Source organism: Cyprinodon variegatus, unplaced genomic scaffold (genome assembly GCF_000732505.1).
Source record: "Cyprinodon variegatus isolate N-32 unplaced genomic scaffold, C_variegatus-1.0 Scaffold551, whole genome shotgun sequence".
Taxonomy (NCBI): Eukaryota; Metazoa; Chordata; class Actinopteri; order Cyprinodontiformes; family Cyprinodontidae; genus Cyprinodon; species Cyprinodon variegatus.
In genome coordinates this window covers 61,513-77,224 of record NW_015151004.1, presented here as the reverse complement: position 1 = coordinate 77,224, position 15,712 = coordinate 61,513, and the positions used below count along the sequence as shown (strand labels likewise).

The 15,712-nt window shown below is 37.2% G+C and overlaps 1 protein-coding gene and 1 non-coding gene across 2 annotated transcripts; one reads left to right on the top strand and one right to left on the bottom strand.

Moving 5' to 3' along the window:
• Positions 1 to 4,238: 4,238 nt before the first annotated feature.
• psmc1 (proteasome 26S subunit, ATPase 1) lies at positions 4,239 to 13,123 on the bottom strand. Its single transcript, XM_015391597.1, has 11 exons — positions 13,025 to 13,123; positions 12,495 to 12,548; positions 11,420 to 11,516; positions 11,053 to 11,177; positions 10,778 to 10,963; positions 10,493 to 10,621; positions 9,153 to 9,249; positions 7,407 to 7,596; positions 5,983 to 6,134; positions 5,281 to 5,435; positions 4,239 to 4,544 (listed from the first exon to the last, which is right to left on the bottom strand). The coding sequence occupies exons 1-11, from the start codon at positions 13,121 to 13,123 to the stop codon at positions 4,410 to 4,412; spliced, it is 1,419 nt and encodes a 472-aa protein (XP_015247083.1). The 3' UTR covers positions 4,239 to 4,409.
• Positions 13,124 to 13,151: 28 nt separating this feature from the next.
• trnak-cuu lies at positions 13,152 to 13,224 on the top strand. The gene has a single exon. It is a non-coding gene; the product is annotated as a tRNA-Lys (tRNA).
• Positions 13,225 to 15,712: the final 2,488 nt, after the last annotated feature.

Below are 15,712 nucleotides of genomic sequence, written 5' to 3'. Positions count from 1 at the left end.
TTTACTATTGGCTGGCGAGGCTACGTGCTTGGAGAAAATCATGGGGGAGCTGCATGTTGCTTAGCGGTATACAGAAATGTTGCCTTTTTTTGTTCTTTAGTTTTTCTGTATATGATATTCCCATGCTCCTGAATATTATGTTATACTCAAAATTAGTAGTGACGATGCAGAAAAGGGCAAAGTGATGTGCAAAGACATCCGGACTGAAGTCTGTGTGACAACAGCACCACCTAGCGGACAAACTGGGAGTTTATTAAGCCTGTAATGGGGAACAGCGTCTGGAACAGAATAGGGACTCTAAGAAGCATTTTTTAAATAAGCATCTTGCAAATCATGTTTTTTTTTTTTACCTACGCCGAAGTGCGTCTTTTGGCATCGATTTAGGTCTGGACTTTAAAGGGCTCCTAAATGTCCTTAATTTAATCTAAACCAATAAATTCCACTTATTTTTATTCCTGTTGGCCCCTACTTGCTTTCCTGGCCCTGCTGAAGTTTAGTTTGCCTTTTTAAGGCATAATGAGTTAAAAATGAGATGCAGTTAAAAGTTTTCTGTCACCAGTAGCGCTCTGTATTTTATTATTTTATTATATTTTATCATAAAAAATGAAAATGTAAAAGCTGTAAATTTACTGTTTATATGTATATATATATATTTTTTTTTTCAAAGATGCACTTTAAAAAAATGATAAAATTGTCCAGAGAGCTGTTACAAATGTAATTTCCCAATTGCGATTTAAAATTACAAATAAATCTGTCTAAGTCTGTATGCAGGCTATAAACATGTTTTGTCTCATCAGAATTGAGAACCTTCTTCTAAATCTATCCTATAGTGATAAACTAGGATTCCACATACTTTTCTGTTATCAAAAGCTTTTTTTTTTTTTTGCTCCTACTATTTCTTAAAACTCAAAGTGTTGTAGTGGACTATTCATCATTTTCTTGTTGACGGGTCCTCCCACCTGCGCTTTGGGTTTCTGCAGCTCCTCCAGAGTTTCCACAGGCCTCTAGAACGGCCATTTCTTGGTATATTTGCAGTTGTCCTTTTTCAAGTTTCAGTTATACTTTTTCATTTGACAATCTAGCTTGGGTTAGGGTTTTTTTTTTTATATTTGTTTGATTATCGTTTTAACTTGCACTACTTTAAACTTCACCAGATTATTTCTGACCGGTCACGATACCGTTTGTCCTCTAACCCAGTGATTCCCAACCTAGGGTAGGCGACCCCTCAGTGGTCCGCGAGTGCATTGCAAGAGGAACATGAGAAAGCTTCCTGGAGAGGTAGCGAAACGTCTTCAAATATTGGAAACCAAGTCCAGTGGATTGTTTTTTTAAACTTTTTCGGAAGTACATGAACATACTTTATTTTTTAGGCAGTAAAATAAAATAGGGCTTGGAGCGGTTTTGCTTTGTGAGGGCCCTACTGAAAAAAACAAGCTGTCATAAACCAAAAACTAAGTTTTTCTTGTATGTCTGAGTTCATCAAAACGAGGCAGAGGAACGTCCTGGAAGTAAAGAACAGCCTGCTATCAGCTGTTTTATAAATACAGGTTTATTTTTTTTTTAGATGGAAAGAATACGACGCTTAAGAAATAAATGCTCAAATTAAAAGATGAAGTAAAATAGTTTTTGTTTTATAATCAGTTATTGTACGTTCCACTTTTGGACCAGCATGAATGCTTTTGACAGTGGGGTATTCATGGTAAGACAAATTGCCCAAAGGAATACACAAGTCAAAAAAGGTTAGGAAACACTGCTCTAACCAGTGGATGTTTCTAGATGAAAGTTACTGCTGGGGAGCTGTTTTTCATGGGGTCAAAAAAAGAAAACAAAAAGAGGACAAGAGTGCTTTTTTTTCCTTTTTTTTTTTTCTTTTAGCATAAAACCCTGTAATTTCTAAATAGCTATTGTAGTAAATAGTAAAGACGAATGATTAAATTGGTTTAATGGACAAATCCTATGCTCTTTTGTCAACTTATAAGGAAACATTTTAACGGAACACCACAGAAACTGATCTCAAAAAGTTAAAAGTTCTTAAAAATCTGTGTATTTACCCTAAATTTGAGCAGGTAACTAAAATGATATGCCAAAGGAAAGATGATTTTGGCCCTTAAAACAAGATAATCAAAGACTAAGCACTTAAAAGACAGTAGTTGTTTGTTTTTTTTAAGCATAAATGATCTTATTCTATCTGCAAATTGTCTCACCTACCTTCTCAAATCAAAGTAATATAAATCTATTTAAAAAAAAGTGGATTTATATTTAGATTTATGCAGTTTGTTTTCAGTTCAGGGGCCAGGACTAGTTCTAAAGGGGCATTGGCCCCTGTTGGTCCCCTTGTAGAACCGCTCATACTTCTAACAACCATCTCCAAAGCTAAATTTAACAGATTCATTCCTCGCATCAGGACTTCATTTAGGAGTTCTGAATGACTTTTATTTAGTACCTGAATAAAAAGGGCTTAATACAAATGCATGATTTTATTTTTTATTTTTGCAAACACCCTTTTATCCGCTGCTGCATCCCATGTTCCCTCCACCTCAGATGAAGGCTTCCCTCCTTGTTAAAATGCTTGAAACTAATCAGGACATTTACCCCCACCCAAAAAACATATTTTTCTTGCAGCATTTGGAGGCGTAAAGCCTATTAATATTTTATCTTTACATATTCATCAATTCCCAGAAGTATTTACCTACATATGGTTGATTCAATTAAATCCTCAGTTTAATCACATCGTTACTCAGGATTTTACCTGCATTTAAAAAGGCTGATGGGAAATCCTCTTCTTTGATGAACCTTGATGCCAAAGCCTGCCGTACAATTTGTGATGCAAATAACAGATATTTTGTTTATACTAATTCATTCAAATAAAGACTTATTTGTGAACTAATCTGGAAGGAACTTGATTTAATAAACACTTAACCAGAATCTGCCTGGAGCCATCAGGACTAACACCAAACGCATTCATGTAAATCACTGGCAGCAGCTACCACTCATTTCATTGTTTAGGATTTGAAATGCATGACTGACTTATTAGGAGAAAGAGTATTTTTGTTGTTTTCTTTCCAGTGAGGGGCCTGCAGTGCAGCAGCAGCAGCTCCTTCCTTCCTCAACCCCAGCCCTGCAACTTGGCCCAACGCTTGCTGCATGGGGCCACTTTCTGCTGAGCACTGAGTTCCACATGGTTCCACATCATGAGGAATTAAATCAACGAGCTGCTCTCCGCGTGTCAGACTGCAGCAACATCGGCTTAGTTGGTGTTACTGAATTGAAGCACTCATCTGCTGACTTGTTTATAATAGTATGCATAAATTGGAGACATGGACCAAAACCTTATTTCCTCTTTCTGATAAGCAGCCCCTGTAAAGTTTAAAGAGAGGCATTAATGCTTTTGACAAAATGCAGCTCCTGAAGGTAATCTTTGGATAAAACCCGGCAGTGGAGGGTGTTTAATGATCTGCAGCTCGGCTGTCATCAGGTTTATGGCTATAATATGAAATAATATGAAAGATATTTTCTGTTGAGGCAGCAGCAGCACTTCTATTCTTGGCTCTTTGGATTCCTTTTATCGTGTCAAACATTCCAAACAGACATTTCTATGGACTCCAAAAGTATTCACACCCATTTCAGTATTGTTAAGATGGAACCACAAACATTTGTAACTTGGTTATGTTCACAAAAATGTTTTTCAAGAAGAAGATCCAGAACAACCGTTTTCAGGAAGTAGTTCTGCAGCAGGTACGTTTAACTGAGTCCATAAGAAGATGGATGTTGGTACATTTGGGGCATTACAGGCGGAAACATGGAAGAGGCTGAGATCCAGGATGAGGATGGTTTAGATCAAACTGTACTGATGTGATCAAATGGCCTAGTCAAAGTCCAGAGCTAAATTTTATGGAGAATCTATGATAAGCCTTTAAAACTGATGCTTATAGGTCTTTATCCGATCTGAGCTTAGCCTAGTCGCTGCTCAGGGAGGATAAAAAATTCATTCTTTAAGTTAAAACTGAGACAAAATATTCTTCTTTCATCTTATATCATGTTTATCAAAATGGGTCCAATAAAATAATTGAGTTTTGTGGTTATAATGTGCCAAATGTGGAAAACTTGACTCCTTTCTAAAATGATGCAGTCCTCTATCAGCAGGATTCATGCAGGAAGTAAACGTCACCAGATGGCGCCGCAAGCTTAAGCGATCCTGTGAATAAAGCTGTTAAAAGTGATGACTAACACCCAAAGCATGGTTTCTATTTATCACTTTTATTAACTGTTTTAACAAATAACAATAACAGGGGAGTGGGATGGAGCAAAACATGACGCGCACAAAAGCTGATGTCGCTGTTCCTCGCCCTGATAAATGGAGAAGGAAGGGTTGGTGTGGGAGGAACGAAAACGATAACGAGCTCTGGGCGTTAAAGGTAAAGGCCCTCCGGTGTGCCCTCCTGCTTCTTGTACAGGACGTTCTCCTTGGACTTTTTGAAGTCTTCGTTGGTGACTTTCATGCGGCGCTCTCTCAGCGCCATGAGGCCTGCCTCTGTGCAGATGGCCTGGAGGAAAAACGAGAGAAGAACAGAAGGTTCATAGCTGTCCTCTGGGATTTTAGAAAAGATTCTTTACACGATGTGGAACTTAGGAGCCACAAACAAACTAAAGCAGCATTATGCAAAATGGATAGCTTTTGCACATCATCCCAAAATTAACTAAACTGACAATAAACCTAAAAGAAACGGTCTAAGGCTTCTAGATCATACTACAGTTGCAGTGAAATCATTGCCCACAAGGGGGCAGCAAAGCTAAAGCAATGACCTAACGTCCAGTGAAAAGACGCTACTGAATGGAAAAACTCACTTAACTTAATTAGCTGATAACATTAATTATTTACAAAGCCGACTGCAGAACTTTCCATTTGAACACCTGTCTTTTTTCCTCCCATCAGATGAGTGTGGGATATCTAAGGGCTCATCTAATCAATAAGTGGCTGCAGCCGCAGCAGCAACGGGAGACGGTGAAAAGAGCAAGAGAAGGATCCAGTGAATACAGAACAAAGCTGACTGGGTGCTCTCTGCATGGTGGTTAGCCAAATTAAAAACTGAAGCTAGGGAAATCTGCAGAAGTACCAACTTCAGATATATATTTTCAAAATAGGCCAAAAGTTTCCATTTTGGTTCTGGCTCTTTATTTAGGGGTGCTGAGTAAAAGGGACAGAGCATAAATGTGAGCAGTGTTTTCCTTTCAGCAACCTTGCAGTAGATTATGAATGAAGACTCTTTGAAACGTTCTCACCTTAATGTCTGCTCCTGATAAGTCGTCTTTTGCCAGGATGAGGTCATCCAGGGTGACGTCATCTGCTACCGTCATCCGGCTGGTGTGGATCTGGAAGATTCTTCTTTTGGTCTTCTCATCCGGCAGAGGAAACTCGATCTTTCTGTCGATTCTCCCTGAGTGAGAGGAGGAAAACAAAAACTTACTCCCGATACTTTTGTACATGAGGTGTCTATTAGCTTCGGTTGCACCGAGCCTTTGAGAAAAACCTGAAGAATTAACAAGATTGGATTATTATTATTAAAGAACAACTTTACAAGGCTTTGCAGGCTTTTTCTTTTTAGTTTAAAAGAATGAATCATTTAAATATTATTTAGGCTGTTTTATAGAGCAGACTGCATAAAAAGAAGGAAAAAAATCCCTCTTTCTTTTAAGAAAATAAAAACTAGAGCTGTTGATAATGTCAAGTGAATGTAATGCCTGCAACACGTGACAATCTTTGTTTGAAGAGTGGCGCCTTAAGGGATCTGCATTATAAATTCTCATCCAAACGCAGGAAAGAAAAAGGACTTGACATTTCAATTTCCCCCTCCCTGCCATGACTCAGCAGAATGGAGCCATTTCCTACGTGCCAGACAGATTTACTGTACTGCAGCTATAAGAGCGCAGAGAGGATCTCAGCCAAACCCTGACAGCCTCAAAGCCAATCTGATACCGACTGACCGGGTCGGATGAGGGCCGGGTCCAGCGTTTCTATCCGATTGGTGGCCATGATCACTTTGACGTCTCCCCGGGAATCGAAGCCGTCCAGCTGGTTGAGCAACTCCAGCATGGTCCTCTGGATCTCTCTTTCACCCCCAGAGTTCGAGTCGTACCTACCAAACACAGAGCAGACATGAATAACAATACACAGCAGGAAGTTTCAACATAAAGCTTCAACAAAGTGAGACTTTTAGCTGCTTTCATTTAGAAAACAACTCTACATGGAGGCCTTAATGTGTCGTATGTGCAGCTGAGACAGTGATTTGAAAACATGAGCGCAGATGCCTGGAAACACCAACAACAAATGCTGCTTAAACAGAAAGCTCCTAAATTTCTGCTTAATTCTAATAACCATTTCTTCTTCATTAGTATTTAATAAATGTAGAGAATTACTAGCAGACTGGACTCAACAATCTCTTTATAATCCTCATTTAGTACGAGGTGACCCAGGAGCTCAAATCGATAATGTCATTTCAGTGTCGGGCTGAAATTATTAATTGGATTAATCGATTATTGAAATAATGTTCAACTAACTTAGTAATTGATTAATCATTAATTGGAGTATAGAGACTTTCCAATATGCCTTTAGCTGACAGAACGACCCGCTTAAAGCAGTAATTATACCATAATTGCAAAGAAATTCATAAATATTTTGTATTTAAGATAAAAAACTGTGTTCATTAATATGCTCTACCCCAGAACTCCTAAAGGTGAAAAGTTTTACTTTCACTTGGTTTAATTCTGTAAAATAATCTTCTTTAAGGATCCTATCCTATAGGCTATCTGATTATTAATCCAAAAAAATAATCGACGGATTAATCGATTAGCAAAATAATCGTTAGCTGCAGCCATACTTCAGTACTTGAAGTCCTACTTAACCCAGATTCAATTCAATCACTTCTTGTCTTCTTCTGGGAGGCTGTGCAAGAAAACCTCACCAATAACCAGCCGACCTGGTTATTTGACGACCCTCGATTCAATTTTTTAATTAAAGTTAGTAAAAGAAATATTTCTAAATTTCTGATGTGAAGTATATCTAAAGATCCCTGGAATCTTAACTCTACAGCTATATATAAGACAGGTGTTTACATAATAAATGATCCAGGAGAAAAGAGGCCACAACACTGAATGAGATGCAAAAAGGTTTTTAGGAATATTTCTATTTTATAGAAACATATTTTCATTAAGATCATGAAACAAAACATCCTGTTCCAGCATATCACTGGGTGTTGAGTAAAATTGGATGCAGATGCATTTATTGAGAGATGCTGCGTTATGACACTGATCAGACACCTCTGTATCAGCGCCACAGGTGATTCATCATCACCTCTCTGACGCTCTCCTTGTTCAAATCTGAGTCAGTGTGAAGCTGAACTCCTGCGTACCTCTTGGTGCCGATGGCGTCGATCTCGTCGATGAAGACGATGGACGGGGCGTGCTCCTCTGCCACCCTGAAGAGCTCTCGCACAAGCTTGGGTCCGTCTCCGAGGTACTTCTGGATCAGCTCCGAGCCCACCACGCGCAGGAAGGTGGCTGACGTCTGATTGGCCACAGCTTTGGCAAGCAGAGTCTTGCCTGGGACGGGCAGGATAGAGATTTACACCAATATGTTGGGTTTCTTTTAAACAAAGCAGTGCTTGATTATAAGCTAATTTTAAACATTTTTTTAACCAATAAACAGCTAAAAATGTCCATCCGTTTATACACAGCAGCTTAAACCCTCACAAATCAGCTAATAAATCAAACTTTAAGTTAGTCAACCTCTGTGTGATTAAATGAGCATCAAGAAGACAAAGGAAAACATAAGTGAGAAAGAAGTGAAGTTTAAGCAGAGGTGCATTAAAACTGCTTTGAACGACACAGCTGGACTGTTCAGTCTGGAAAAGAGCGCAGAACAGACCGTAGAGGGAAGGTTTTTGTTCTACTTTCCGATCATATTTATATTTCGGTCTATTTCATACAAAACCACTAGAATATGATATAGAATAAGAATATAATCTGTGCTCAAATAGTTTTGCCACAAACTCTAAACATACATGGAGGATGGTTGATTCATTTAACCAATAGAATAAAACTATGCACTGGAAAAATGATGTAGAAATAAGTAAAAAATGTCTTAAATTAAGTGTATTTATCCTTAATTTGAGTAGGTAAATGAGAGATTTTGCGTATTGAATGAGTATTTTTACTTTTAAAATTAGATAATTAGATAATATGTACTTGAAATAAGACATTGCAATTGTCTTTTCCTATTTTAAGTGTAAATTGTCTTGTTCCGTTGGAAAGATGTCTCTTTTACTTCCTCAATCCAAGAACAAATGCACTTATTTTAAGAAAAAAATATACTTATCTAGATTAATTCCAGTGAGCAAAGATCTAAAAGGCTGAAGAAAATTCAAAGATCAGCTTTTAAAGAAGCAGGTTTATTAAAAAAATCTAGTTGTTACACATTTAAATTTGCCACAGACTTATTTTATGAATTAGTAAAACACTTGGATAACAGCTACCGTTAAGGTTGCACCTCTAGTCTAAAAAAAAACAAATTTATTTTTAATTAATAACTCCTCAAAGAATCTGAATATTTTTTCTGTCTGTTCAGACGCTCGCTGCATGGTGGGATCTACAAACCTGCAGGGCGCCGATAACGCTGCATCCTTTCATGTTGCAGTGCCCTTTACCAAGGTCCCAATGATGGGATTCATTACTGGATCCAAACAGTATTTAATCAAAATTAAAGCCCAATAATAAAAGAGTCTGGTTCTGCAGGTTCTAGGTATGTTCCTGCTCCAAGACAGCTGAATGGGTGGATGAAATACTCCTCGGGTTTTGTAATAAGCCAAGAGGAACATGTAAATAACAATTAATACCAAGAATTTATTATAGATGGAAAATAAAACAGCAGGCCAAGAGATCTTCCTGCTCCAGGTGAGATACTCTGCTATAAAGGACATTAACTGCAGCTACAGCTTGATATTTTCATCCTAGCAAAAAATGTTACTCCTGTTATTCCTGTAGACTTTCTGTTACTCTATTATATTCAAACCAGCTACTAATTCAAGAAAACCTTCCATGTTGGTTTGTTTTATTATCAGCTATAGAAAAGGAAAAATATGTTAGGATAATATTCGTACCTGTGCCAGGGGGTCCATATAAGATGACCCCTTTGGGAGGCTTGATGCCCATCTCCTCGTAGTATTCAGGATGTGTGAGTGGCAACTCCACAGACTCCTAACAGCAGCCAAAGAAGAAGAAAAAATAAATAAAACACACTTTTATGTAATTTTAATAAATAGAACCGACCAAACAAAATCCAGCATATGTGAAGCTGCAAAATCACAGAAACCCAAAGAAAACTGAAAATATATACATAGGTAAACAATTTCCAAGCAGACACACGAGTCAGGCTAAAAGGTAAAGAAAATCTGCATCTGCAGAAATGTTCACAGGTTTTTATTTTTTTGTTGTTTTTTTTTCAGCTCTGGCCCGAGGTTCAAGTCAAGTCTCACGTTAGAGAGAAGGTTAGGAATTCAATTTTGATGATTATGTTCAATCTTTATGAATTTATAAACAACTTTCTTTATTTCTCCCCATTGCCCATAATGTCTATTTCCTAATTATATGTTGCATTGACTATGGTTTATGTTAGATAATGAGTACATAACTTAGTGTTTAACTTTTAAATGAACAGAACAAGAAGTGCTTTTATTGTGAAAGTTAGAGTGTCCTTGGGAGATGGTATAGCTAGCTTAGCAGTCAGAGAATCCTGGAGATAAGTTCTGTTAATTGTGTTCCAAAAATATTCAATGCAGCGCTCACTTGGAGAAACATTCATGTGGTAAAGCTACCAGGTACAGTTTATTAGCCATAAACATCCTCAATTCCACTCAGGTAGACCTGAAAGTAGAGATTTTTGACTTTTGTGGATGATGAGATTTCATACTCTGATGTTCAGCTTTTGAGTTTTGTTGCATGAAACAGATGCCAAATAAAATAAAATACAAAATTAGTAAAATTATCATACTTTCGGTAGATCTAGATGGCTCCTGTGGATTGTTCTTTGCTGGAATTCGTTCAGTTCTTATTTCAGTTCGGCAGAGTGGGCATCAAAATTAGGAATAGAGAATTTAAAATAGAAAAAATTCTGGGAGAATTTAAAGGTTAAAACCGACTCCAATTATTTCCTTGTGCCTAAACCTGCTAAGGCATGTCAATTGTTACTGATGTGGCTGCTAGTATTGAAGACTTTGGGCAATATTTAAAGCCAGAGCCCACAGCAGGAGGAACCCCAAAGTTAGAATCAGTGTAGTCATGCAAAAGGCAGTTTAGCTTAATGCGACCATCTGAATGAAATATATATATTTTTTTATCTAAATGGAATGAGTTTCAATAAGGCCTTAACCAGATAAGTAAAAACATAAACAGTTCACACTGATCTTTTAAAAGAGTTGTTCATAAGTTTTTCATGCTATACCTTAATCTCCTGGATCTGATTGTCCAGTCCGCCTATGTCAGCGTAGGTTTCTTGAGGAGCTTTTTCCACTTTCATCACAGTCACTAAGGGGTCGGTGTCGTCCATCAGAACCCCAATCACAGCATGAACCTACAGCAAAACATTAAAAAAGTATTTTACATGGATACCTTTCTTCAGAAACACAGAAGTCTTGGTTTGGTGTAGCCGAGCGAGAATGACTGTTTTAAGTTAACATTATTACTTCCTTTTTTGTAACTGTAAGCCGAGGATTAGCCCAAACATCACCTTGTGGTTTAGCAGGACGGAGCAGCCAGGCTCCAGCAGATCTTTATCCACAAAGGACAGGATGCTGACATAATGCTCTGATCCCACTGAGGTGGACACAATGGCATGGTTGTCATCAATGATTTCTTCCAGAGTGCCTACTGACATGGGGGTTCCTCGCAGATCGTCCACCTTTGACCTTTCCTCCTGTTATAGCAGGAAGCAAAAAAAAAAAAAAGAAAACTTGAGACAAACATACTTGATAGAAAGACAGGGGCGTCAGATCGAAGGCTAACCTCCTGTTTCTCTTCTAGAGGCTTCATCTGCTCCTGGTTCCTGATGAACTCCTCCTCCATCAGCAGGTAGTCTTTAATCCGTTCCTGCTTCAGCAGCTTTAGACGGCACTGAGTGTGAGGCGTAACTGAAACACAAACAGGTCAGCTACTTAAACTGTATTTTTAAAAAAAACACCAGACATGGGCTTTAAACAGTTAAAAATCACTATATAGAGCATTTCCCCTTAAAACTTTTTACTAGTTGGGGTTTTATTGTTCTTTTGCAGACATGATGCCTTTAACATTTTAATGTCAGGCTTTGGCACAGATTGCAAGAAAGAGAAATACTGTCAGATCAGTTGGTCTGTGTGTTTCATTGCCTCTTTACCGAGTGGAAGTTTGCTAGCGGCGTCGGGACCCTTTGTCTTCTTCTTCTTTTTGCCCACTCTGGTGGGAATGGGAGGTTCATACTTCTTCTTCTTATCCTTCAAACAGAAAAAAGGGCAGCTTAGAGTATTAGATGGCTGAACTAATAAGGTCTTAATTATAATTTCCCAGGCAGTTGAGAAGTTTTCAAAAGCCGTTCATATTTTTCACCCAATTATTTTATGTAAAGACATATTTCTTTTATTCAACCTTTCACATAAATGGTCCTTTTCATTATTTTATATGATTCTTACAGTAAGAACTGCATTTACTTTTTTTGTTCTAGCTCAATAACAAAGATCGAATCAACTGTTTTCTACTGTTGTTCTTGTATTGAAGCATGTTGCAGGTTTTAAGACCAAGAAGGATCTGTGTTGACCAAATTCTTCAGAAAGAATTAAGCCGAGCATCTGTTTTTTTTCCCCTCACTGATGTCGTTTTGTGCTTTATGAAATTTATTATTGAGTTATTAGCTGGTAGCTACGACCATAAATACGAATACAATTGAAATTTTTGATCAATTTATGTATTAGAAATCATTAGAATGTGCTAGATTAGTTTTTTTATTTGAATTACATAAATCACCTTTTAAAAAATATTTACATTTCATGAGAAGCATCTGTTATATTCCACTTAATTTATTTTTTAACTGCCTGACAACTTTTTTTAAATACTAGGCAAAAATTAAGATACAATTAATCACACAGAAGCAGTTTTAAAATTGTTGACAATCAGTGAACTACACCAAATCTAGCAAACCTTTTCAAAACACCTACATCTTAGACTTTATTTTACTTTTATTTCTATCTAAGTAAATATTGTGCTTTTACTAGATATATGACTCATTTAAATTTTGACTCAATGCAACTGTATTTACATGTTTATGTTTTTTCCATGAAGAAATGCAAACATTTTTAACATGGATAGTTAAGAAATTGCTCTTGATGAAAGATAACCAGGTACTTTGTTCTGTTTTCAGCTGTTTTGGGAAATTTGAAATATATTCAGATGTAGAAAACCTGGAAAGAAAAAGTCACCTTGTCATCCTTCTTGCCTCCTCCTGGACCATGGCCTCCACTCTGACTTTGACCCTGGAAAATAAACAGGTTTTAATTAAACAATAAATAAGCTTTAGGTGATAGCTGATAATGCTGTATTGTTTTCAACAATGTTTTCCGTTCAAATGTTAGCTCGTTGCTGCTACCTACAAAGTCACCAGCGGACACTTCAGCTTTTAATTTGTCGAAAGGGAACAATAAGAACGCCCTGAAAGTAGCATGTATACAAACAGAAAACAAACGAATATGGTTTACATTTCGATACAGAATAACTTGGTGAAAAAAATGAGAAATACAAATTCTGAAAGCTAAGAAGCTAATGTGCCTAGCTTTAGGCAAAATCACTAAACGCTGCCTTTAACCTTACTTATTGTTGCACAGATAAAACACGGAGCCATTAATAGTTACAACGCGGCGTTCATTTCGACGCCAAAAGTGAAGTCACACTCTGTAAAATAAACAAAAATTATACATTTATAAGCCGCAACAAAAATTGCTTGCTCACTTACCATCGTTTCTTGTCGACTAAAGATGGCGTCACGAAACAGGGCAAGAATATAGAAAACGACAAAACCATGCGACAACCTATAGTGTGTATAGTGGTCCATAAACGTACTGTCTTCCGTCGCGATCACAGCCCGGCTAGCTCAGTCGGTAGAGCATGAGACTCTTAATCTCAGGGTCGTGGGTTCGAGCCCCACGTTGGGCGGATAATTTTTTTTTTCTGTGGTTTTCACTTGCGAATTTAAAACCACACTTATCTAAAGGATTATTGAAGAATTTGTCTTCGATTAAACGCTAGATAATAATAAAGTTATCAAGTTTCAAAGGCTTTCAGGTTTAGGTAATTAATCAAGATATTTTTTAATTACTAGACTAATATTAGATAATCTAAGCGAATGAAAATATAAAAATTCAGAAGTTGACATACACCTACTTCTGGTATGTTTTAGAACTGTGTTTTAAGCAATGAGAGAGTCTAATTATATGACAACATAGTAAAGTTTTGGGGTCATTTTTCTTGCACAAAAATCACTCAAATCTGCTGTGTTTCAAGCTAAAAAAATGTACTAATTTAATCAAAACAAGGTCTTAACAGAATAAAGCAATTTCTCAATTTAAATCAGAATATTAAAAGTTGTGCTTGTGATGATTAATTTGCTACAGTATATTTTGCCACTCTGTTTATATGCTTTGAACCTGCAGAAAAGTAATTTAATAAGTAAGGATCATAAAATTAATAAATTAGGATCATTGTCATGTCACCGTCTGACTGGATGCCATCCCCATGTGGGTCTGTGTCACATTAGAGTTTCTGTTTGTCAGAGCTAAGCTCCAATAAAAGCAAGAAATCTTAGGATCTGGCCAATGTTTACTGTGGGTGCAATGAATGCTTGTTTTGAATCACAAGCTTCTCTAATTAGTGTGTTTTAGGGTTATTTATTTTGGTTGATTTTTTTATTTGTTTTTTTTTTTACATATTGATGTGTATTTAAGCCTGAAGGTATTATTTGATTGTCTCCTGCTTTAATTAACACTGTGCTACTGAACATAAAGTGCAGAACCTCCACAGATGCAGACCCAGAGTTAGTTTAGGGTCTTAATCACCATGATGGCTTTTAGAAGCAGTGCTGCATGGAGCTGCTTATATCACCATCCACGTAGAAGTAGCTGATTATTTTGAATACTATGTTGAAGCTCAAAAATGCACTTGTACTGGCATTTCATAATTTTTAATACAATTTTTTTTTGTTAATTAAGATTTGAATTCAGAATTTGACAAAAAAAAAACTTTTTTGCAGAAATGTATAACGCTAACTAATAACAACACTGGAGTTATATCAAATTCTCTGGAGCTTAGAAACAGGATCTTCCATTGTACAGTAGTTAGACAACATTGCTTGATAAGTATTGGTAATTACATAGTTATTACCTCTAATCTTTAATAAATCGTTGGATTCTTCATCTGTATCTTTCCTTAAATATATAAGCGACGTATTGAGCTATTTAGAAGTGAAATGTACACTTTTAAATTCTGGAATAGTATACAGGAACATCTGTGCAGAGTATGGGCTGGAAACCCCAAGGTCAAAGTGGGAAACACCTCCAAAGATGGTAGAGAATGATCAAGCCAAGATCCTGTGGGACTTCCAGATACAGATGGACAGAATGGTAATGGCAAACTGAACGGACATTGTGGTGGTAGACAAAAAGCAGAAGAAAGCCCTTGTGGTTGTCATAGCAATACCAAGAGACTGCAACATCAGGAAAACGGAGAATAAGAAACTAGAGAAATATCAGGGGCTCAGAGAAGAGCTGGAGAAAACCCGGAAGGTCAAAGCATCAGTGGTACCCATAGTCAGCGACCCCCAAACTGGAGGAGTGGTTACAGCAGATTCCTGGAAAACCATCAGACATCTCAGTACAGAAGAGTGCAGTTCTAGGAACAGCAAAGATACTGTGCAGAACCCTCAAGCTCCCAGGCCTCTGGTAGAGGACCCAAGCTTGGAGAAAAAAAAGGGAGGGAAGACCGCCCGCGATGGGTGAGGAAGAGTTCTGATTAAACAGAGGGAAATAATATATTTTATTTATTAGAGTTTTGTTGCCTGCTTTGTCATTGCTGAGTTGGTATCTCGGTACCTTTTTAGATGTTAATGGGGGATAAAATACTTAATCAGAGTCAATTATTAAAATCGTCTGCTCAAAATGTCACAAGTAGCACTCTGTTGCAGCCCCTTCGCCTCTTCTGACAACTTGAATTCCAGAGAGCATGGATCTTACTAATGGAACATAATATTCTGTTTCTATTAGGATCTGACATTCTATAGAGCAGCTGGCAGCTACGCTGTGTGAGATAGTTTCGTCTTAGACTATTTTATAATTCCTACCACTTGAGGAGACAGAATGTCAGGTGAACCACCATGATAAGCTTTCCAGGTAGCAACAGTCAGTCACAATACTTTTAAAACAGAATTACAATATAATCTGAACTTTCAGACATTTATTCTGCTTTTCAACAAAAGAATTCAACCTTTTTTAAGAAGTATTTATTCTTTCTTACCAAATGGTTTTAATGAGATTTCCCGAAATCCAGCTGGCACTGAAAAATCATTTTACTCTATTTGTAAGAAGCAGGAATTTTCTCCAACCATGACCAGAGGAATTTGTACTGCAGTAGATTTCTCATTTTCTTTTTT